At 49.9% G+C, this 24,289-nt stretch overlaps 1 protein-coding gene across 4 annotated transcripts in view; it reads right to left on the bottom strand.

The window, feature by feature from the left end:
* The window catches only part of LOC137617226 (polynucleotide 5'-hydroxyl-kinase NOL9-like), a 132,331-nt gene that overhangs the window by 36,518 nt on the left and 71,524 nt on the right, over nucleotides 1-24,289 (bottom strand). For 3 of the 4 annotated variants that reach the window (XM_068347164.1, XM_068347166.1, XM_068347163.1), the window contains exons 2-3: nucleotides 12,234-12,373; nucleotides 10,551-11,916 (exon numbers count right to left, since the gene is read on the bottom strand). In XM_068347164.1, coding sequence (XP_068203265.1) covers nucleotides 10,551-11,916; nucleotides 12,234-12,313 — 1,446 coding nt within the window. In that variant the 5' untranslated portion in view covers nucleotides 12,314-12,373. Of the gene's footprint in view, nucleotides 1-10,550; nucleotides 11,917-12,233; nucleotides 12,374-12,547; nucleotides 12,672-24,289 lie in introns of those variants that run through there. The other variant, XM_068347165.1, reaches the window with a different exon arrangement.

A 24,289-nucleotide genomic window follows, 5' to 3' on the forward strand; every position in this document is an offset into this window, starting at 1 on the left:
GTGAACTACTGTGATCACCTCTAGGGCACTGGAACCACCACTGTAACACTGGGATCACCACTTCCGTAACTGACACTGGAGACAATGGGGGTGAAGTAACCTTAGCTACCAACTCCCTCAAAAATAACATGCAAGACCTAAGGAAGGTTCACCTTTCCTTGGATCAAACTCATCATCGGAGAACAATGATACACCCCGAGACCATTGACTCGATGCATACAGATCAACACCTGAAGAAAAATATATTCTGATGCACCCTCCTCAGTATAAAGGGCCTTAGATCTTTGGAGGCAAATCTTCCCTCTCCAACACTGTACCCATTTGGTGTAGGGAGGGGTGAGAGACAAATATGACAAATTCGAAGATAATTTGTATTTTTCCTAACCATACAAACCTTAGCTATTTACAAAGGGTTTACTTTTAGCGCAGCTGAAATGACGAGCCAATAGTTTTTAACGAGGGTTAATTACCCCCGCGCTAGTTAGCGGGGGGTGGGGAAGGGTAGCTTGCTACCCCTCCCCCCTCCACACACCGGTGACTTGCTTCACTTCACTTAGAGGTAGGACTTGACTTGGGGGTCAGGGATGGCGGGCACATATGTGTAAATAGCTAAGGTTTGTATGGTTAGGAAAAATACAAATTATCTTCGAATTTGTCATTTGTTCCGTAACCGAAATACAAACCACGCTATTTACAAAGGGTGACTTACCCCTTAGGAAGGGTGGAAAGTCCCCAGCCTTACTGACTTCGGCTTGCCCGGGGGCTCGATCCCTTAGTGAGCAGCACTAGAGAGGGAGCCCCTGTACCTCACAGGTTCCTAGCATCGCTAGGAACGAGTGGCCTACATAAGTAGTGTGAGGAGGAGAGTGTGACTCGTCCTATGAAGTTGACCTTGAGACCTTCAGATAGGAATTCTAGGATAGGACGTTCCCCATACCACCTCGTCAGGGTATGGGAGACGCAACAGTATTAAGCTTAATACTAGGAGCACAAAGAAGCATGGGTTACCTGCAGAGGTCGAGGTCAGCTATGCGAGGACCAGGATGCTGCTTCCCCAAGAGAGGGGAGAATGAAGAAAGAAGTAAGGGTCAGACATACTCTTTCATTCACACAGACTAAGACCGGGTAACAACGCCCTCAACCTACTGCTACTTGTCCAAAAAGGAGCCTGAGGTTAGACCAGCTGTTGTGCAGCCACCACAGGGCCGATAGAGAACGTATCGAGGCTCCTGTGGGTCACGTCTTGCAGGTAGTGGGCTGTGAAGGTCGTTTGACGCTTCCAGACCCCCGCTTGAAGTACCTGCGTCACAGAGAAGTTTCTCTTGAAGGCCAGGGATGTAGCAATACCCCTGACATCGTGGGCCCGAGGGCGACGTGACGGAGGAGGGTCAGGATTCAGGGCATGGTGGATAACCCTTCGAATCCAAGCAGAGATGGTGTTCCTTGTGACCCTCCTCTTTGTCCTGCCTGTGCTCACAAACAAAGCTCGCACATGAGGACGGACTGCAGCCGTTCTCTTCAAGTAGTACCTCAGACACCTCACTGGGCATAGTAGCAGCTGGTCTGGGTCGTTTGTTACAGAACGGAGACTCGCGATCCTGAAAGAGTCGAACCGAGGATCCGGCACTCCAGGATTCTGAGTCTTGGCCACAAACTCAGGGACGAACCTGAACGTTACCTCCCCCCATCCCCTTGAATGGGCGATGTCGTACGAGAGACCATGAAGTTCACTAACTCGCTTGGCCGAGGCCAAGGCGAGTAGGAAAGCCGTCTTCCAAGACAGGTGGCGATCGGAGGCCTGGCGTAATGGCTCGAAGGGAGGTCTCTTGAGAGACCTGAGAACTCGAACCACGTTCCAAGGAGGGGGTCTCACTTCCGACTGGGGGCAGGTAAGCTCATAGCTACGTATGAGTAAAGAGAGTTCTAGCGATGAAGAAATATCCACGCCCTTCAATCTGAAGGCCAAGCTTAAGGCTGAGCGATAGCCTTTCACTGCCGAGACAGAAAGGCGCATTTCTTCTCGCAGATACACAAGGAAGTCCGCTATTGCTGGAATAGTGGCATCGAGTGGAGAGATACCCCTTCCACGACACCAACCACAAAAGACTCTCCACTTCGCTTGGTAGACTCCCTCAGAGGACCTTCGCAGGTGCCGAGACATTCTCTCCGCAACCTGTTGCGAAAAGCCTCTCTCCGCGAGGAGACGCTGGATAGTCTCCAGGCGTGAAGCCGAAGCGAGGCTACGGCCCTGTGAGGGACACCGGAGTGGGGTTGTCTGAGAAGCTCGTGTCGTGGAGGAAGCTCCCTTGGGAGTTCCGTCAGGAGTTGCAGAAGGTCCGGAAACCATTCCGCGTGATGCCATAGCGGAGCTACTAGAGTCATGGAACAGTTGACCGATAGTCTGGTCCTGTTGAGCACCCTTCTCATCAGACAGAATGGTGGGAAGGCGTACACGTCGATGTTGTCCCACCGTTGCTGGAAAGCATCTTGCCAGAGTGCCTTGGGGTCCGGGACTGGTGAGCAGTACAGGGGCAGCTTGAAGTTCAAGGCTGTCGCGAACAAGTCCACCGTCGGGGAACCCCACAAAGTCAGGACTTTGTTGGCTATCTGAGGATCCAAAGACCACTCGGTACTCACTATCTGCGAAGCCCTGCTCAGACTGTCGGCGAGCACATTCCTCTTGCCAGGAATGAAGCGAGCTGATAGTGTTATCGAGTGGGTTTCGGTCCACCTCAGAGTCTCTACTGCAAGATGGGATAGCTGTTGCGAAAAAGTGCCTCCCTGCTTGTTGATATAAGCCACTACCGTGGTGTTGTCGCTCATCACCACCACGGAGTGACCCGCCAGGAACCGTTGGAACTGTTGAAGGGCCAGAAAGACGGCCTCCAATTCTAGCAGGTTGATGTGTAGGCACTTTTCTGATTCTGACCAAAGGCCTGAGGCCCTCTGGTTCAGAACGTGCGCCCCCCACCCTTCTTTTGACGCGTCCGAAAACAGAGTCAATTCCGGGGGAAGGACGAGAAGACTCACTCCCTTTCGCAGGTTCTCGTCGGCCAGCCACCACCGCAAGTCCGTCTGTTCCAGAGACCCCATTGGGATCAGAGTGTCCGGGGAATCGGATCCTTGATTCCACCGGGACTTGAGCCGCCATTGAAGGGATCTCATCCTGAGGCGGCTGTTTGGAACCAGACGGGCCAGGGAGGATAGGTGGCCCAAGAGACGCAACCACGATTGGGCGGGGAGTTCTTTTCGCCTGAGGAAAGGTTCCGCCACCCTCCTCAGCCTTGCTATCCGGTCGTCTGATGGAAAGGCTTTGTGGAGATTGGTGTCTATTAGCATGCCTAGGTAAACCAGTCGTTGGGACGGCTGCAGAGAGGACTTCTCGAGGTTTACCACGATCCCCAGATCCTGGCAAAGATCTAGAAGCCTGTCTCGGTGTCGAAGAAGGGTCGACTCCGAGTCTGCTAGGATCAGCCAATCGTCTAGGTAACGAAGGAGACGAATGCCGTTCCTGTGCGCCCAAGTCGAAATCAGGGTGAACACTCTGGTGAACACCTGAGGAGCTGTGGAGAGACCGAAACACAGCACCTTGAACTGGTAGATCTTGTTGTCTAGGCAGAATCTCAGGTACTTCCTGGAAGACGGATGGATTGGGATCTGGAAGTACGCATCCTTTAGATCCAGTGTACACATGAAGTCTTGTGGTCTCACCGCAAGTCTGACCGTGTCTGCTGTCTCCATGCTGAACCGGGTTTGTTTGACAAACCTGTTCAGAGCCGAGAGATCGATGACGGGTCTCCAGCCTCCAGTAGCCTTCTTTACAAGAAAGAGTCGACTGAAGAAGCCTGGAGAGCCGTCCACGACCTCCTGGAGAGCACCCTTCTCGAACATGGTCTTGACTTCGGCCTGAAGGGCCAGCCCCTTTGCCGATCCCATGGCATAGGAGCTCAACGACACTGAATTCGCTGTCAGGGGAGGTTGAGATGACGTGAACGGGACGCGATAACCTTGGCCGATCACTGAGATCGTCCAAGCATCGGCCCCGAGATGTTGCCACCTGCGGACGCAACGCTGAAGGCATCCCCCCACAGGTGGACACGCAGGGGGACTGCCACCCATAGGGCTTGCGGCCGCGGCCGCCACCCCTAGAAGTCTTGCCTCCCCTGGAGGACTTACCGCCCCTCTTGACCTTGGCTGGAAAGGGCTGGGGCTTAGACACCACTTTCTTAGCTGCCGGTGCCTGTTTTGGAGCCTTACGAGGCTGTTGCTGCTGTTGTGGCGGGGCTGGAGGCTTATAGGGCCGAGTTGTAAGGGCCCTGTGGAGGAGGGAGTCCGTGCTGGATTTCCTCCACCTCTCAGCCGTTCGCTCCAAGTCTTGAGGCTCAAACAGGCTCTCCCCCAGGAGGGAGGCATGTCGGAGCCTACACACATCTACGGCGGGGACCTTCGGATGGAATCTCTCGGACACAGCATCGCGACGCTTCAACACCGAGTTGGCCCACAGGGTGGTAACCTGGTGCGCCAAGAACTCGATGGAGCGGGTGCCCGAGAGCAAGAAGGTCTCTAGGGCCTTCCTATTGGTCTCCTTGGACAAGTCCTCAGATCGCAATAGGATGCCCAGAGATCCTAACCAGAAGTCCAGCCACGAAGTGGCCTGCATGGCACACTTAGCAACCTTCTCGTGGTTAAGGATCTCTGCCGCCGAGAACGACACCTGCCGGGCAGAGAGTTTCTCCAAGGGAACTCCCTTCGCCAGCTCCTCCACAGAGTGATGGAGAGGAAGAGCGAGGTTGTGCTCACCCAGGATCTCGAAATACCTCCTCTGCTGAAGGCGAGGAGGAGGGATGAGTTTGTTCCCGGCAGTGGAACGACTGGAGGAGGCAAGAAGTGCGAGCTGAGCATTGGCCCTAGCTCTGGCACTCTTCAGCCCCCGAGACCAGGGCAGAGCTGCACTGGTCTTAGGGGCCTTCCGAACGTCAAATACTTCATCCAGAATCGTGTCTTTGCCTTCACGGGGGGGGATGACTGGATCCGTAAGACTGTTAAGTTGCCTTATCAGGCTTAGGACCTGCCAGAAGGCATGTTCGGACTCTTGCTGTTCTCCTCCCTGCGGGCTGGCAGCTAAGTCTCCTGCCCCAGGAATCTCTTCCTGGGGTGATACGTGGACATTCCCCTGGGTAGTCGTGGGTTCCTGTCGAATCCTTGCAGAGGATTTAGGGATGGTCTTGGAATCCTTGGGTTCCCTCCTAGGAGGGATACAGGATCCCAACAACGAGGTTCGAGGGGCCCCTTCCTCACGAGACGATTCTCCTGCCTGAAGCGAAGTCTCCCCCCCTGGTGCCGAGGGGAAGACTACCGGCCCACTGGACTCACCTGAGGACGGAAAGGCCTCGTCCACGGGAGAAGGAGAGAGTACTCGTGCAGGAGAGGGGACCCTCGAGACCGACCTCTTGGGAACCAACTTCGCCCTGGGGGAATTCACCACGAAGTCCACTCCTCTCTTTCTCTTCAGCGTAGGAGAGACAGCCGCTGGTTTGTTACCCTGGCCGGCGAGTGCTGGTTTCATAACCCTCACTAACGCCCGTGCCAGCGGACCAAACCAAGTCTGCTGCTCAAAGGACACAGAGTCCGAAATCCTCGCTAAGGTGAAAGGGATCGGGCGATCCTTTGGAGTGGACACGACGGTACCTGCCTGAAAAGAAGGTGGGGAAGAATGCTGTAATGACCTGTCCTCGTCCTGCAATACCAACCTGTGCTTGGATGGAGGTGATCCCGAGTGCCGTCTAGGAGCACGCGTCCCTGCTGCTACCACTGGCTGTGGAATTCGCCGCGAACTATGGTCGCGCGAGGGTGAACGGTCGCGCAAAGGCGAATGGTTGCGCGGGTGATCGCGCGGGCGCACAGGCGAGCGGTCGCGCGGGCGCGCAGGCGAGCGGTCGCGCGGGCGAGCGATCGCGCGGGCGCGCAGGCGAGCGGTCGCGCGGGCGAGCGATCGCGCGGGCGCGCAGGCGAGTGGGCGTGAGGGTGGGCAGGTAAATGAACACGTGTCCGAGGCGACGAACGCAAGCGATGGCGCGACGGCGAGGGATCGTGCTGCCGCGTAGGTGAAGAAGATCGCTGGCGATAATGACCACGTGATGGTAAGCGATGGCGAGCAGCATGTGTAGGTGAATGATCGCGCGCAAGAGGGCGGTCGTTCAGGGTTGCGCGATGAGGAGCAGCATGCGTAAGCGGGCGATCGTGCAGGGTTGTGCGATGGCGAGCAGCATGCGCAGGTGAATGATCGCGTGAAAGGGTGCGATGGTGATCAGCATCCGCAGGAGGGCGATCGTTCAGGGTTGTGCGATGAGGAGCAGCATGCGTAAGCGGGCGATCGTGCAGGGTTGTGCGATGGCGAGCAGCATGCGCAGGTGAATGATCGCGTGAAAGGGTGCGATGGTGATCAGCATCCGCAGGAAGGCGATCGTTCAGGGTTGTGCGATGAGGAGCAGCATGCGTAAGCGGGCGATCGTGCAGGGTTGTGCGATGGCGAGCAGCATGCGCAGGTGAATGATCGCGAGAAAGGGTGCGATGGTGATCAGCATCCGCAGGAGGGCGATCGTTCAGGGTAGTGCGATGAGGAGCAGCATGCGTAAGCGGGCGATCATGCAGGTTCGTGCGATGGCGGGCAGCATGTGAAGGTGATCGCTGGCGAGCTGGTGATCGCTGGCGAGCTGGTGATCGCTGGCGAGCAGAAGGTCGACGCGTGTCCTGTGAGAGGATAGGTTCACGAGCAGGAACGGGAAGATCGCTGGCGCGTTGGCGAACATGTGTTTCTGACACACGCGCAGCACGATGTTGCGTAGCCACAGGACCAGGTGGATGGTGAGCAGGGAGTTCAGCAGGAACTAAAGGGTGGTCAGAGACCGCAGGGCGATGGTCCTCAAATGAGCGCTGACGCTCGGAAGAGAGCTGACGAGCAGGAGAGCGCTGGCGAGGGGGGCGAACCTCAGGAAAGAGCCGACGAGCAGGTGAGCGTCGGCGAGCAGGAGAGTCTTGGCGAGCAGGAGAACGTCGACGAGCAGGAGATCGCTGGCGAGCAGGAGAGCGCTTGTGCGCTGGCCCTGCTCGCGTAAGGGAAGAATCCCTTAGCCCCGAAGGGACCGTTGCCCGTCGGGTGACGAGTTCTCCAGAAGGCGAAGATCCGGCAGGAGATGGTGAGCGGTCTGCAGAGAGGTTCAAGGAGGGCGGAGCAGTCGGTTGAGGCCGACGAGGAGAGTCCCCCGCGGAGGACGAAGACCCAAAAAGGCGCCTCTTAGTCCCCCTGTAAGGGGAAGGGAGGCCCTTGTGGCGTAGAGGGCGGTGAGCCTTACGGCGGAGGCGGCCTCGGGGGAGATCGTCGGGACCATCGGTCCTCCGAAGGGGAGTCTCCTTCAAAACACTTCCCTCAGAAGGAAGCTGGGCAGCAGTCGAGACCGAAGGACTCACTTCCCCCTTCGAAGGATGCACGGAAGGAGGAGGAGAGCCTAGAGCACCATCACCAGCAACAGCACCTGCGTCGGAAGGCCCAGCCACGTCGGAGGCCTCTGTCACCACGACGTCGACAATAGACAGAGGGTCTACCTCCGCTACCACCGGCGACTGTTTAACAGCGGCCCCCAACGAGACAAGGTCAATAAGAGCGACCCTGGAGGGCAAGCCCTTAAGCCCCAGGGACGACCAAATCTGTAACAGATCATCACTGGATAAAGCATTATTATCAATAACCTCCCCCGGAGGAGGAGGGGGAACCGCCTCGCTATGGGAGGCGACGCCCTCTCCCCCCACCGAAGGTAGGGAAACAGAACAAGGGCCTGCGCTCCCACTCGGACGACTCTCCTTAGGAGGCGGACGAGGGGGAGCTTCGGAGGAGGTTTGGGCGGCGGAAGAAGAGTCCCGAGAACCTTCCTCCTTCAAGTCTAACCCCGGAGGAGAACGGTCTCTCTTGGACTTCTTCTTACGCCGACGGCCAAACCTCTCCCACTGGGAGGCAGACCACTCCCTGCACTCACGGCACATGTTATCCTGGTCGCACCGTCGGCCCCGACATTGAGGGCAGAGGGTGTGAGGATCCGTAATCACGTCCGACATGAAAGTCCCACAAGGACGGCCGGCAACTCCAGGGCATGTCCGCATATTAAATAAAAGAAAATAACTGAAGGTCAACTTCCAACCAATCACACAAGCTGAAAAGAAAAAGAAGAAAATTAAAGGCTGTCACGAAGGCGATGAACAGACACGTCTGATCACCGCCAAGCCAAAAGTGAAGAGAAGCAAGTCACCGGTGTGTGGAGGGGGGAGGGGTAGCAAGCTACCCTTCCCCACCCCCCGCTAACTAGCGCGGGGGTAATTAACCCTCGTTAAAAACTATTGGCTCGTCATTTCAGCTGCGCTAAAAGTAAACCCTTTGTAAATAGCGTGGTTTGTATTTCGGTTACGGAACAAACCCCTTTTAGAATCAGGTATGGATACTGAGTCATGATCTCCCAGGGAAGCTCGAGAATCCCTTTCTGGTAAGCGAGAAGATCTGTTCTTTGGTATTGACCGAAGATCCTCACTTCCTCCTATGATGTCAAGGAACTTGGGATATGAACGGAATCTGTTCTGTTCGAAAGGAGACCGAAAACATTTCCTACAGGGAATGTTTGGATTGAGAGAGAGAGAGAGAGAGAGAGAGAGAGAGAGAGAGAGAGAGAGAGAGAGAGAGAGAGAGAGAGAGAGAGAGAGAGATATCAACACAAATTCGATCGGGGACAATCAATAATTGTCAAAAGAAAATACAGTACTCTAGGTGATCTTCAACTGCGATGGGTTCGAGGAAAAGGGTCACCCAGAGGAGTAACTGGACACCGACAGTCACGATTCCAATAGTCGGGAAGGTCTACTGCATAGAGCCGCAGGTCATAACTATGAATGCAGGCTGGAGAGCATGCGGATTGAGGGGCGAACACTCAAGCTCTCGCAGGCATGAAGTCTTCCTTTAAAAAGGGTTCATAGGTGCGCTCCATCCTGAACGGGCAAACTGCAGGGGTGTGTCTTGGAAACTGTGAAGCAACTGTCTCTCTAATAGCAGCAGCACATTGAGGCGAGGCGCACGATGAGGAATGACGGTAACAATCCTGCTCCTAACCCTTAACAGGCAGAGCATGTGCCAGAGGCGTGCGTTCTGGTGTCATGCGCACTATTGTACTACCACAGCCTCATCAGATGAGGAGTTGTTTGTTGAGACATGTGAGTTACTCCACATGCATGCCCAGGAGTACTAGCACACTAAGGAGTATGCGCTTGTTGAGATATGTTCATCAATGCAGGGATCCAAGTGAGAAGTGAGCTTGCCAAGTACAGTACGGGCAGTATGTGGGAGGCATGCTAACACTAATCATGCCTCCTCCACCAGTCTTGTGAGGAGACAAAGATTGGTGTGACAGGTTGTCTTCAGGGGTGCAGCCATTGGAGAGACTCTCCTCTCAAACGGAAGATGCCGAAGGTGTCCGGTGCCGGAGCAGAAACACTCCTACGCTTCTGTACAAGCAAGCGCCGTTACACAGACGAAGGCTCCTCCCTAGGGAGAGGCCCTCTTATTTCTCTAGGGGAAACAACAAAGTCTCCTGGCCTCAAGACTTATCCCAAAGTCAAAGGGCCACCCCTCTTCTCTGTCAGGCTTCCAAGGGATACCAACGGAAAAGGTCGCAGGGCAGTGTACCGGAAATCAGAGGAAGAGGTCAGGATTTCTTCAAATTCGAGGATGATCCCGAAAGCTAAGAATTCCTTTTGGCACCTCTTCTTTCTCTTTTTACCATATGCAATCCACTGGGAGGGCAACCTCTCCCGACAATCGTCACAGAGTCCTGACTATAGAAGAGTTCTCTGCAGGTAGGGCACAATAAATGAAGTTTCTTATTTGCACTCTTGAAGGTGCCTCACTCCCGGGCAAGTTTGCATATTTGCAAGTATTCCCACAGGAGAAAAAAATCAAAAATACCCTGGAAAGAAAATGAAAAGCAATTAAACAACCAAGGCAGTCCATCCAGTGGAAGGTTATGTTCCCACTGATGGCCAAAATCAAGGTGACTGCTCAGTGAGTAAGCAGAGGGACGAGGCTTCCCCGATCCTGGCCACCTATTTACACCTTGTTATAAAAGTTCAATAACCAAGTACTCAAGCTTCGCTGATCTCCAACCTATGTAAAGGACAAAGGTTCATACTAGTGAAGGAAGATTAAGGAATTAATAAGTGAAGTTTGTCGACGAATCGTACATCTGTACTAATTGGTGGTTGAAGTCAAGGTGGTTTCTCAGTGAGGTGAGGGGTGCGAGGCTTATCTTGCTACCCATCAGTAACTACCGACACCTTATAGTAAATTTTAGCAGCCGAATAATCAGATTTGCTGAAATCATACTGTACTCCTATTAAAGGACAATGGTTTGCATTCCTGTAGGATCAAAAGCCTTTTATTTTATTGAATTGGATCAGTTATCAAAAAATACAAAAATTCAATTTTGCTTAAAGAATAGTAAACAGTGTAACATTACCTCTCTCTTCGCAGCTTCTTCAAGTTGATGTCTTGGCAGGCCATAATTGAGTAGATATGAATGCTGGTGAGCATTTAACTTGCTTCCCTCAGTTGCATTTATACATAGTAGTGCATGACTATTAAAAGAGAAAATATTCTGTTTATCTAATTCATTCATTTTGTATCCAAGAACTGTTACTTTCCCAACTAAGTTTTGGACAGAAACAAGGCCATGCACATATAGTGACTGACCAGGTGACAGAACAATGATGTAAGCATCTTTGCCAATGGTAAATATTTGTTTAGGACTTGAAACCAGTCTTTGGTTGTTAAAAGTTTCAGTTTTCATTCCATATTCCTGCTCTGTTTCGACTGCATTTTTCTTTTTTTTCTTTACACTCCCTGCAGACTTTTTTACCTTCTTAACAGACTTTTTGGGAACCTTATCTGACTGTTTATCGATACTGGTGCTTAACTGGAGGGACTTCATTTTTTTGGACAGCTTCTTTCCAATAACATCTGTTCCTGAATGACTAGCATATGTAAACAAGTCATCATTTTGGAACTTACATTCTGGTAATGCTGTTGCCCCTTCAGCGGCCTCTTTACCCACTATGCATTCCTCTAGATCTTTTTCTAGCTGTTGCATGTCCATCACTTTTAAAGTCTGCCCCTTCTTCTTACTTGATTTTCTACCAGCATTTCTTTCTTTAGTTGTACCTTTGGACAGTTTTAGTCCGATAACAGGTTTCTTATTTTTAGATGATCTGGCTAGGGATGCAGTTTCTGGTTTAACTGGGTTGTCTATAACAGAGTTACTAGTCTCTTCTGAATTTTGAGGTTGGTGCTTCTTCATTTTGTGTTTCTTTTTGCCAGCAGCAAAACTATTTACTCCCTCTGAATTTTGCACTTGGTAATCCTTTACTTTATGTTTCTTTTTTTTACCATCGAAGGGCCTTACTTCCTCTAACCTTTGAACTTGGAACTTGCTATTTTCAACCTTTTCTTTATTCACAACAAAGGTGTCTGTACCATTTAAATTGCATTTTTTCTGATTATGCTTCTTTTTAATGGTAACACTGTCACCTTCACTTAAACCAAGATCTTGCTTCTTATGCTTGTATTTCTCTTTGCTAGCAACACAGGTGTTTGCTGCAGGTAAATTCGGATTCAATTGCTTCTTTTCTTTACCTTTCTCTTTAATAATAACACCTTTAGCTCCATCCACATTGCTCTGTTTCTTCTTAAATTTCTGTTTCTCTTTGACATCTGCTTCTATTCCATCTACACTCAGGCCTTGTCTAAGATCTTTACCACTTTTCTTAGGCTTCGGCTTCTCATCCACTTGTCCTTCAACTGATTCTCCTTTAGAAAGCTGCCTTTTCCTACAAAAACAGAGAATGTGTAAATAAATCTTCTAAAAACTACAGAAATGAGATAGTTACTGACCCAAAAGAGCAAAGCAAAAATGTTTGTTATATTCTTCCCCATTTACATTTTTAAGTGAAGTAACTTCACACAACTTTAAACACTGAAAATTCTCTCCCTTCCAGTTATTATTCATTGCTACTGTATGATTTTTTTTTTATACAATCTACCTTTAACTCAAATGCAGTATATTTTTTTATGAATCTGCATTACCATTTACAAAAAATACAGAATAATTTTTCGTTTCAACCTAGCCCCAAACTACAGTACGTACCTTTTAGGAGACTTCTTGGGTTTGACAGAAAGTTCCTCACCATCTACATTCAAACTTTTGACATTCTTCACAGAAAACATCTCTCATAGCTTAGTTTTATTTCTTTTTTTCTTTACAAATTTAAAGCTTCACCAATGAATCTGAAATTCAGGAGAAAACAAAGACATGAGATTCAGTCCAAATATCTAAACACTAATATAGAATATTTTCTTAAAGCCATGTAGGTGTTTAAGAAATCTAGATAAATTGTTTAATCTAACCATCAAATGCTAAAATCTTTAAAATTAATTTGTATTTTTCTTAGTTATACAAACCTTAGCCATTTATATGGGTTTATGCTGTTGCTGTTTTGCTACGACCAAAATTAAAGAAATCGTGTGGGACTGGCAACATTGTATGTTGCCCTCTGGATCAACCAGTGCTGGGTATGAGCGTGGGAATTTGGGGCTCCGTTCTCACATCCTGCTCTTGGTTAAAACTTGTGGGGTGGATGAGGCGGGAAATATAAATAAATGACTCAGGTTTATATAGTCAGGAAAAATACAAATTACCGGGTACTTTAAAAATATGACAAATTCAGAGATAACTTGTAATTTTCCCTAACTAATACAAATTTGGAGTTATTTATGTGGATTTTCTTTCGACAAAGCTGGAAGGTAGCCCTAAGACTTTAATTGTGAGGTGGCAACCCTGCCTAACCACTAGTTGTGGGTAAGTAGGGGGTGGCTGGGGGGTACCAAACTGCCTAAATATATTCACAACTCAAGTGTATCTTGTCACCTTTTTATTGCAGTCAGAGCTTATTGAGGAACAGGTGATGGTGGGACAATTTATATAAATAACCAGGTTTGTATTAGTTACGGAAAAATACAAATTACAGTACTGTATATCCAAATTTTTCTTTTGCTCCCACACTAACAAACCCTACGATATTTATGTGGATAACTTACCCTTAGATGGGTGGAAAATCCAACTACTGGCTTAGTCATTGACCCAGGTTTGCCTAGTACAGTGTTAGACTGTGGTCTAGGGAAAACCTTGCCACCTCACTTATCAACACAAAGTGATACTGATAGCGGCCTGAGCAACATAATTGTTGAGATATAGCATATGAACATCTAAGATGTTTCGAGTCTAAATAGGAATCTTACACATAATATAGACCTTTCCCAATGCCTACCTTGCGTGAAGCATTGGGGACGTGTACAAGTATAAATTTTAACTATACTAGGTTACACAAGGGAAATGGTTATTAACTGCACCTGCAGAGGATGAAGCCAGCTTGCAGAGGGACTCATGGTGCTGTACCCCAATAGAGGGGAAGCTGAAGAAAGGAAAAAAGCTAGTCACATTTTCATTCATCACAGACTTAACCCGGGTAACCAATGCCCTCAACCATCTGCTACTTGTCCAACAAGGAGCTTGAGGTATTTCTAAACCACCTGTTGCGCAGCCACCACAGGACCGATAGAGAACGTATCAAGTCTCCTGTGGGTCACATCCTGTAGATAGTGGGCGGTGCGGGTCATCTGACGCTTCCACACGGCCCCTTATAAAACTTGCAACACAAAATAATTGCGTTTGAATGCCAGGGATGTACTGATACCCTGACATCATGAATTCTAGGTCTACGAACTGGAGGATGGTCCAGATTTAGAGCATGGTCAATGACCCTGTGGATCCAACCCAAAATGGTGTTTTTGGTGATCCTCCTCTTAATTCTACCTGAACTAACAAATAATGCGGCTAGTTGAGGCCGGTTGCTGCAGTGTGTTTACGATATCTTAAACTCCTCACTGGGCATAGTAACAATTGATATGGATCAATGGTTACAGAACGTAGGCTCTTAATCTGAAAGGGCCCGAAACTAGGGCCCAGTATCCTCTAACTTTGGAGCTCTGACCAGAGTCAGCTTGATCCTGGATGATGGAAATTCATCAGGTACCCCTCTCTTCCACTACAACATCCAAGGGCGACATGGAGTCTTTTCCACGGGCTTTTTGCGCCGGTGACAGGAGGGGAGAGTCCAAAACTAACGCTTCCCTATGAGAGCCTCTCAAGAAGGCGGGTAAGGCCTCGGTGGGTAGAGGTGATGATGGGGAGACCTCTAACCTTGGAGGTCTGACCGAAGTCAGTTTGATCCTGGATGAAGGCAGTTCGTCAGGTACCCCTCTCTTCCTCTTCAGGGGAGAAGCAGTCGTGGTCCGTTATCCTGGGTCGGTCAAAACAGAGGAAGTCCCCAGAGAAACCCTGGGGGATTCCGCGGGTCGCGAAGGGAACAAGGGTAAGAAGGCCTAAGTCACGGCCCTGACCAAGGCGCTGAACCACGGCTGTTTACTTATGGATGCACTATCCGACAGTTCCCCTGAAGGGATAGAGTTCAACAGATCTTTCCGAGGAGTCTTCATTCTCGATGATGAGGACTTAGGCAACGATGATGACGGTTCCTTCCTAGGCGCTGGAAGTTTCGGGATCTTAAATCCCTGAAACTTACACTCTTCCTCCTTCTACGGTGGTTGTGCTGTTATACGTTTGCGGAGAGGGGAATGGGGTGACAGTGAACGATCGGTGACCACCTTACCTTTATTTGAACCCACAACCACAACCTTCGGTGGCTGCAGCTGGCAATCCTCGCTTGGATGAGGAGGGACACTCACCTTTGCGGTCGTATGCTGAGTGAGTGACGGCCTCTGACACGTTGGTGAACGCAGAAGAATCTCCAGATGTGAACGCGTTGGCGATTGCTGACGTGAAGCCTGACGCTGGCGAATCGATGACAATTGTTGAGCAGGAAACTGTTTAAGCGTCGACGAGTGCTACCACGGTCAATCGCTACCGCTGGATGAGAGGACGGGGGGTGGGTCGAAAGTTCACGAGGGGGCGATTCACGAATCGCTGGACGAAAAGGCGGACGGTGGACCAACGATTCACGCACCGTTGGACGTTTACACTCTTGACAGTGATCGATGCATTAGTTGCTGAGGCGAACGGGGCTTGCGTTTAGTGGAAGAGACGCTCAGGTCAGCAGCCGAAAATTAGCTTGTTGTACAGTGAGCTGGCGATTGACGAGAAGGTGACGGTTTACGAGAAGTGTGCGAACGCTGAGTAGGTACTATACCCATGGGAGATCTCTGTTGGGCAGGAGATTGATGTAGATGCAGGTCCCCACGCTGACAAAAAGGGGACTCCCGAGATGACGACTGAGCAGGCTATTCACGAGCTACAAGCGGTTCACGGGTAGTCGGCGCTTTACAAGTTGTCGAACGAGTGGGCAGTTCACGAGCTGCAGGTCAAAGGCGGACATGATGAGCAGGTGAACGTCAAACAGGTACCTGACGAGACGGAGAACGCTGCCGTTGAAATGCTGGTAAAAGCTCCAGAAGAGAAATGTGATCCTTGTGCGGAGATATATTCTCTGGAGGAGATAGTGAACAATCCCTTGCAGGAGATGAACAAACCGAAATTTGTTGAGGAGAAACCAAGGCTTTAGAAGAAAGCGAGTGTTGGGAACCAGAAGAGGCAGGCTGGGCAGGTTCTTCCAAAGAGGAAGACTGCAGGGGCGAAGATGGAGCAGGAGCACCCTCAGGGCGAAGAGGAGGAAGAACACGGCGACATCTTCTGCCAACAACACAACGACGAAAAGCAACCAATGGATCAGCAGGGCTCCAAAGAGGATTCTCTATGAGTGCCCCTTCACTAGAAAGGGGAGCACTCGCAGGAGAGACAAGAGAGACATGCCTTGGACTTTGCTTCCCCCCGAAGGATATTCGTCAGGGGAAGGAAAGCAGACCTCGGCGGTGGTGGCAGATGAAGCAGAAGACACAGCCACAGGATCTGCTGGGAAGGCATCAGATGAGACCTCCCAAACTATTACGTCGACGTCTGTCGATGACGATCACTTTAGATCTGCACCCAGGTGCAGGAACTGCAGCAATGCCTTCTTGGAAGGAGAACTGGGGAAACCCAACGATGGCAACATCTGCAATAAAGGAGAAAGAGATAAGGCCTCGCTCGGGGGGAGAGCCTGGGCCACCTCACTACGGGAGGCACCACCGTTTCTCGAGAACCGAGGTTGACCAGGGGTTAAACGTCCAACGCTACTACTCGTCGAGCCCCCGGAGGAAGCCGTCCGAGTAGAAACTTCGGAGGAAGGTCGGGAAGCGAAGGAAGAAGCCTTGGGTTTCTTCTGCTTCAAGGCAGCCTTCAAAGGAGAAGAGTCCCACTTAGACTTCTTCTTCTGCCTACACCTAAACCCTTCCAACTGAGAGGCAGACCACTACCGGCACTCATTACACTAGTTAGTTTCGTCGCAGCGTTGATCTCTGCAGACAGGACAAAGGCTGTGAGGATCTGTATCCACCCCTGACATGAATTTACCGCAGGTGCAGCCTTCCGAACCAGGGCAGGTACGCATGGCTGGTGGAAGACCTCAGCACACATACACACACACACACTGAAAAAAAAAATAGCAAAAACAGAATAATAATGGCAATCCAAAATTTGGAGAGGAGAAAGAGCAGCAACAACCGTTCTCCATCCGAGCCAAAAGCAAAGTGAAGCACAGTTACAGGTATGAGTGGGAGGGGTTGCTAGCTAACCCCCCTACCCCTGCTAACTAGTGGGATGGGTAGTTAACACTCACTAAATTCTCATGCCTCGTCTTTTCAGCTTTGCAGAAAGTAATACCCCTATGCATGTTGCATAAGATTTTTCATAACTCTGACCATCCTTTACATTCAGATTTCCCTGGACAATTCTATCCTGTTCATAATACTAGGCAGGCAATTAATTCTAATAGCCAGGCCTTCTCCATCATGAGGCTCAATACTACACAGTATTCTAAAAGTTTTATTCCAGCTGTTACCAAGTTGTGGAATAATCTTCCTAATCGGGTAGTTGAATCAGTAGAACTTCAAAAGTTCAAAGTTGCAGCAAATGTTTTTATGTTGACCAGGGTGACATGAGTCTTTTTATAGTTTATACTGTATATGACATATCTGTTTTTGACGTTGTTAATAGTTTATATAGGACATATCTGTTTTGACGTTGTTATTGTTTTAGAATGATTTATTGTTAACTTGTTCTCATCATTTATTTCCTCATATCCTTTCCTCACTGGGCTATTTTTCCCTATTGGAGCCCTTGGCCTGATAGCATCTTGCTTTTCCAACTAGGGTTGTAGCTTGGCTAGTAATGATAATAATAATATAAATAGCATTGGTTTGTATTCCAGTTATGGAACAAAGCAATATCTAACAGAGGCCCTTTGCGTCAATAGGCGTAGGAGGAGACGATGATGATGACCTTAATAGTGACACCTGCAGATAGCATGTGCAGCACATTCATGTACTGCTTGCTGGAACAGAGGAGCAGTGAAATAATGTTTATTTGCGTGCAAAATGTTATTTTTATTAATAAAATAAATTTTTGAATATACTTACCCGATAATCATGTAGCTGTCAACTCCGTTGCCCGACAGAATTCTATGGAGGGATACGCCAGCTATCACAATACTAGAAGGGGGTGTACTTACCAGCGCCACCTGTGGCCAGGTACTCAATCATTTGTTGTTGACACCTCCTCAATTATTCCTCGGTCCACTGGTTCTCTCTGGGGAGGAAAGGGAGGGTCGATTAAATCATGATTATCGGGTAAGTATATTCAAAAATTTATTTTATTAATAAAAATAACATTTTTCAATATTAAACTTACCCGATAATCATGTAGCTGATTCACACCCAGGGAGGTGGGTGAAAACCAGTGTACATGATTAAAGGATAGCTAAGTATCCCATATTTCATATAACAGTTATCTCAAATAACAATGAAATAATAAGTACCTGGTAAGGAAGTCGAATAGAACCGTTACTCTGCCTTTTATTTAAAGTTCGTCTTCCTTACTGAGCGCAGCGTTCCTCTTGGAGGCTGAATCAACCCAAAGGTGCCAAAGTACAAGGGGTTGCAACCCTACTAAAGGACCTCTACCAAACCTTTAACCCAGGCGCTTCTCAAGAATGAATAGACCACCCGCCAAATCCAAGGATGCGGAAGGCTTCTTAGCCTACCGTAACAACCATAAAAACAACAATAAAAGCATTCAAGAGAAAGGTTAAAAAGGTTATGGGATTAAGGGAATGTAGTGGCTGAGCCCTCACCTACTACTGCACTCGCTGCTACGAATGGTCCCAGGGTGTAGCAGTTCTCGTAAAGAGACTGGACATCTTTCAGATAAAATGATGCAAACACTGACTTGCTCCTCCAATAGGTTGCATCCATAATGCTCTGCAGAGAACGGTTTTTATTAAAGGCCAACGAAGTAGCTACAGCTCTTACTTCGTGGGTCCTTACCTTCAGCAATGCAAGGTCTTCCTCCTTTAAGTGAGAATGTGCTTCTCTGATCAGAAGCCTTATATAGTACGAAAGCCCATTCTTGGACATGGGTCTCGAGGGTTTCTTGATGGCACACCATAAGGCTTCTGACTGTCCTCGAATAGGTTTAGACCTCTTCAGATAATATTTGAGAGCTCTGACAGGGCAAAGAACTCTCTCTAGTTCGTTACCTACCATGTTGGAGAGGCTAGGTATTTCGAACGATCTAGGCCAAGGACGTGAAGGAAGCTCGTTCTTTGCTAGGAATCCAAGCTGAAAAGAACATGTTGCAGATTCGGTTGTGAAACCAATGTTCTTGCTGAAGGCATGAACCTCACTGACTCTCTTAGCTGTTGCAAGGCAAACGAGAAAAGCAGTCTTGAGGGTAAGATCCTTGAAGGAAGCTGACTGGAGAGGTTCGAACCTAGATGTCATAAGGAACCTTAAGACTACGTCTAGATTCCAGCCTGGAGTGGAAAGACGACGTTCTTTAGACGTCTCAAAAGACTTGAGAATGTCTTGAAGGTCCTTGTTGGAAGACAGGTCCAAACCCCTGTGGCGGAGAACTGAGGCCAACATGCTCCTATACCCTTTAATCGTAGGTGTTGAAAGGGATCTCTCATTCCTAAGATGAAGAAGGAAGTCAGCTATTTGGATCACAGAGGTATTGGTAGAGGATATTGAATTGGCTCTACACCAGCTTCGGAAGACCTCCCACTTAGACTGGTAGACTCTACGAGTGGAAATTCTTCTAGCTCTGGCAATCGCACTGGCTGCCTCCTTCGAAAAGCCTCTAGCTCTAGCGAATCTTTCGACAGTCTGAAGGCAGTCAGTCGAAGAGCGTGGAGGTTTGGGTGCAACCTGTCTACGTGTGGTTGACGTAGAAGGTCCACTCTTAGAGGTAGAGTCCTGGGGAAGTCGACTAGCCATTGAAGTACCTCTGTGTACCATTCTCTTGCAGGCCAAAGGGGAGCAACCAGCGTCAGCCGTGTCCCTTCGTGCGAGACGAATTTCTGCAGAACTTTGTTTATTATCTTGAACGGAGGGAATGCGTACAGGTCGAGATGGGACCAGTTCAGAAGAAAAGCATCCACATGAACCGCTGCAGGGTCTGGAACAGGGGAACAATAAAGCGGAAGTCTCTTGGTGATGGAGGTGGCAAACAGATCTATGGTAGGTTGACCCCACAAGGTCCAAAGTCTGTTGCACACACTCTTGTGGAGGGTCCATTCCGTGGGAATGACCTGATTCCTTCTGCTGAGGCGATCCGCTGAAACATTCATATCGCCCTGGATGAACCTCGTGACCAGTGTGAGGTTTAGACCTCTTGACCAAATGAGGAGGTCCCTTGCGATCTCGTAAAGGCTCCTCGAATGGGTCCCTCCTTGCTTGGAGATGTAAGCCAAGGCTGTGGTGTTGTCTGAATTCACCTCCACCACTTTGCCTAGCAGGAGGGACTTGAAGTTCAACAGGGCAAGATGAACTGCTAACAGTTCCTTGCAGTTGATGTGGAGTAATCCTTGTTCCTTGTTCCATACTCCTGAGCATTCCCGTCCGTCCAAGGTCGCACCCCAGCCCGAGTCCGATGCATCCGAGAAGAGATGAAGATGGGGGGTCTGGATGGCCAATGATAGACCCTCCTTGAGAAGGAGATTGTGCTTCCACCACAGGAGAGTGGTCTTCATCTCTTGGTTGATAGGGATAGAGACTGCTTCTAGAGTCGAGCCCTTGTCCCAATGAGCCGCAAGATGGAATTGAAGAGGGCGGAGGTGGAGTCTCCCTAGCTCGACAAACAGGGCCAGTGATGAGAGGGTCCCTGTGAGACTCATCCACTGTCTCACTGAGCAATTGCTCCTCTTCAGCATGCTCATGATGCACTCTAGGGCTTGGTTTATCCTGGGGGCCGATGGAAAAGCCCGAAAATCCCGACTCTGAATCTCCATTCCCAGGTACACAATGGATTGGGAGGGAATGAGTTGAGATTTCTCTATATTGACTAATAGACCTAGGTCTCTGATTAGATCTAAAGTCCAAGAGAGGTTCTCCAGACAACGACGACTCGTGGAGGCTCTCAACAGCCAGTCGTCTAGGTAGAGGGAGGCTCTGATGTTCGATAAGTGCAGGAATTTCGCTACATTCCTCATCAGATGAGTAAAGACCATAGGAGCTGTGCTTAGGACAAAACACAGGGCTTGGAACTGATAGACAACCTTTCCGAAAACGAATCTCAGGAAAGGTTGGGAGTCTGGATGAATGGGAACGTGAAAGTATGCATCTTTCAAGTCCAACGAGACCATCCAGTCCTCCTGTCTGACCGCTGCTAAGACCGACTTGGTCGTCTCCATTGTGAACGTCTGCTTGGTGACATACTCGTTGAGAGAGCTGACGTCCAGCACCGGTCTCCAACCTCCTGTCTTCTTGGCCACAAGAAAGAGACGGTTGTAGAAGCCCGGGGATTGATGGTCCCGGACTATAACCACTGCCTTCTTCTGCACAAGTAGCGACACCTCCTGTTGCAATGCTAGCCTCTTGTCCTCTTCTTTGTAGTTGGGAGAGAGGTTGATGGGCGATGTGGTCAGAGGCGGTTTGAGGCAGAATGGAATCCTGTAACCGTACCTCAGCCAACTGACAGACTGTGCGTCTGCACCTCTCTTCTCCCAGGCTCGCCAGAAGATCTTGAGTCTGGCTCCTACTGTTGTCTGGAGAATCTGAGAGTCAGTTCTTTCCCTTAGATGTCCTGGGTCCTTTCCTAGACTTGCTCCTGTGAGAGTCTGGACGGGAGCTTCCTCGGCTGGGGGCTCTACCACGAAAGGGCGGTATGAACCTCGTAGCCGGGGTATCAGCCACTGGGGAGCGATAAGTCTTGGGGACAGAGGTGGTAACCTTAGACTTACGAGCCGATGAGGCTACAAGATCGTGCGTGTCCTTCTGTATCAGGGCAGCCGACAAGTCCTTAACTAGCTCCTCGGGAAAGAGGAACTTTGAGAGTGGAGCAAAAAGGAGTTGTGACCGTTGGCACGGTGTAATGCTGGCGGAGAGGAAGGTACACAGTTGTTCCCTTTTCTTCAACACCCCTGATACAAATAACGACGCTAGCTCACCCGATCCATCTCTGATGGCCTTATCCATGCAGGACATAATTAGCATGGCAGAATCTTTGTCCGCAGGAGAGGTTTTCTTGCTGAGGGCTCCCAGGCACCAGTCGAGAAAGTTGAACATTTCGAAAGCTCTGAACAACCCTTTCAGAAGATGATCCAGGTCTGAGAAGGTCCAACAAACCTTCGAGCGTCTCATCGCAGTCCTCCTAGGCGAGTCCACCAGACTTGAGAAGTCAGCCTGGGCAGAGGCAGGTACTCCCAAGCCTGGTGCTTCCCCTGTGGCATACCAAACGCAACCTTTCGAAGCGAGCTTCGTTGGAGGGAACATGAAGGAAGTCTTGCCAAGGTGCTGTTTAGACTGAAGCCACTCCCCTAAGATCCTTAAAGCCCTCTTGGAGGATCTAGCTAGGACAAGCTTAGTATAGTTGGACTTAGCTTGTTGAACGCCCAGCGAAAACTCAGATGGAGGAGAGCGGGGAATAGCAGAGACGAAGTGGTCTGGGTAAATCTCCCTGAGTAGAGCCAAGACCTTTCTAAAATCAATAGACAATGGAGAAAGCTTAGACTCCTCCACGTCTGATGAGGGATCAAGGTGTGCCTCCTCATCATCCGACACTTCATCAGCAGAGGGTAGCGAAGCGATAGGACCAGAATGCTGAACCGCAGAGTCAGAACGGGTAGGAACAATAACAGAGGTTTCCTCATCTTGAGGGAAAACCTGAGGCTCAGACTGCATAGGCTGAACAACAGACGAAGCAGAAGGCAGGCGCATGGGTGAAGGAGGTTGACTCCTAGCAAGAGTTGAACCCAAGGATTGCACAAGCTGAGCGGAGGACGGAGGCGGAGTAGTCCGTTCCTGTTCCTGTGAGATGAGTGGAGCATGAAGAGGTTGAGGCTGCGCAGAACAAGGTAAAGTTCTCGCAAGCTGAGGCTCCTGAGGCGCAAGTCCAGGGTGTAGAGGAGCTTGCCTAGAGGAGGGTTGAGCTCGCTGCAGCGATGGTTGAGCAGACAGACTCACGGAGGGGAGAGGTTGTTGTACCCCAACCGAGAGTTGCACCACTGGTGGAGCAGCAAGGGGAGGAGGAGGAAGAGTGGAATAACTCTCCTGATCCCAAAGCAAGGGTTGCCTTAAAGAAGGCTGAGGCTGAACAACACTGGGAACAGCAAACTCCGAAAGTGGCTCAACATCGTACGCCTGGCAGATGGTGCTGCGACCAGGCGGAGCAGGTGCAGGCTGGGCGAGCACAGGCGGAGCGAGAACAGGTGGAGGGAGTGTAGGCGGAGGAGGAGGTGCAACACTCTCAGCCCGACACTCACGCATCAAGTCCGAAAGCTGAGCTTGCATGGACTGAAGCAGGGTCCACTTGGGGTCGGCAGAAACGATAACAGACTGAGGTAAAGTCACAGTCGGGCTCTGTATAGGCAGAACCTTACTCCTCTTGGGCGGAGTACAGTCGACCGATGACTGAGGCGAGTCGGAGCTGAGCCAATGACTACAACCTGGCTGAGCACTCGCTGACTGAACTCTACGTTTAAGCGGTCTCGAGACCTGAGACCAACGTTTCTTCCCTGCATGTTGATCAGCGGACGAGAAGACGGGCTCAATCGTCTGCAGGTGGGAGTGACGGTCTAAGGAAGACACGCCCGCAACCACCGAGGATAATTCTGTGCGCCTAACAAGGCCTGTCGAACCCTTAAGCCCTTCGACATTGCTTCTCCCCTGGGCATGGGAGCTTGCAAGAGGTCCCGGACTGGGAGGACGACTGGCTCGCACAGAAAAATCCTCACGCACCACACTGGCACCACTAGCACTTGGCACTGCACAGACACTAGCACTCGTCACAGCACTGGCACTATTTCCACCCACTGCACTCTTGACCTTCAGTTCTTTAACCTCGGCCATCAGAGACTTATGGTCACTTACCACTGATTCTACTTTATCTCCTAAAGCCTGAATAGCACGCAAAACAGTTGACATATCAGGCGGAGGGCACACAGTAGGTTCGGGGGTAGCCACTACAGGGGTAGGAAAAGGTAGGGGATCATGAGGTGAGGAAAACATAGAAGAGTGAGAAGAACTTCTCCTAACTCTACCTCTCTCTAACTTAGATGAATATTTTAAAAGACGGACAAATTCCAATTCCGAAAGTCCGGCGCACTCCTCACATCGATTTTCTAATAGACAGGGCCTGTCCCTACAGTCAGAACAAGCGGTGTGAGGATCTACCGAGGCTTTCGGAATACGCCTATTGCAAGACCTACATCGTCTATGGGAGGGAGCTTGCGAAACGTCAGACATCTTGTTTCAAAGAGTTAGCCAAAGGGTGATCCAAAAACAAGCAAAAATTCATAAACCGTTAACTAGTATTTATATAAAAGCTATCTAGCTAATATAAAAAGGATTCCAGTAATGCGACAGCCGTTAATCTAAGAGAATACTTCACCAAATATCCATGAATAAACTCGAAGACCATAAGCGTATCCCAGAACGTCTAGCCGGAAGCACGACAGAGGAATAATTGAGGAGGTGTCAACAACAAATGATTGAGTACCTGGCCACAGGTGGCGCTGGTAAGTACACCCCCTTCTA

The sequence above is a fragment of the Palaemon carinicauda genome, chromosome 23, assembly GCF_036898095.1.
Source record: "Palaemon carinicauda isolate YSFRI2023 chromosome 23, ASM3689809v2, whole genome shotgun sequence".
In the NCBI taxonomy this organism is placed as follows: Eukaryota; Metazoa; Arthropoda; class Malacostraca; order Decapoda; family Palaemonidae; genus Palaemon; species Palaemon carinicauda.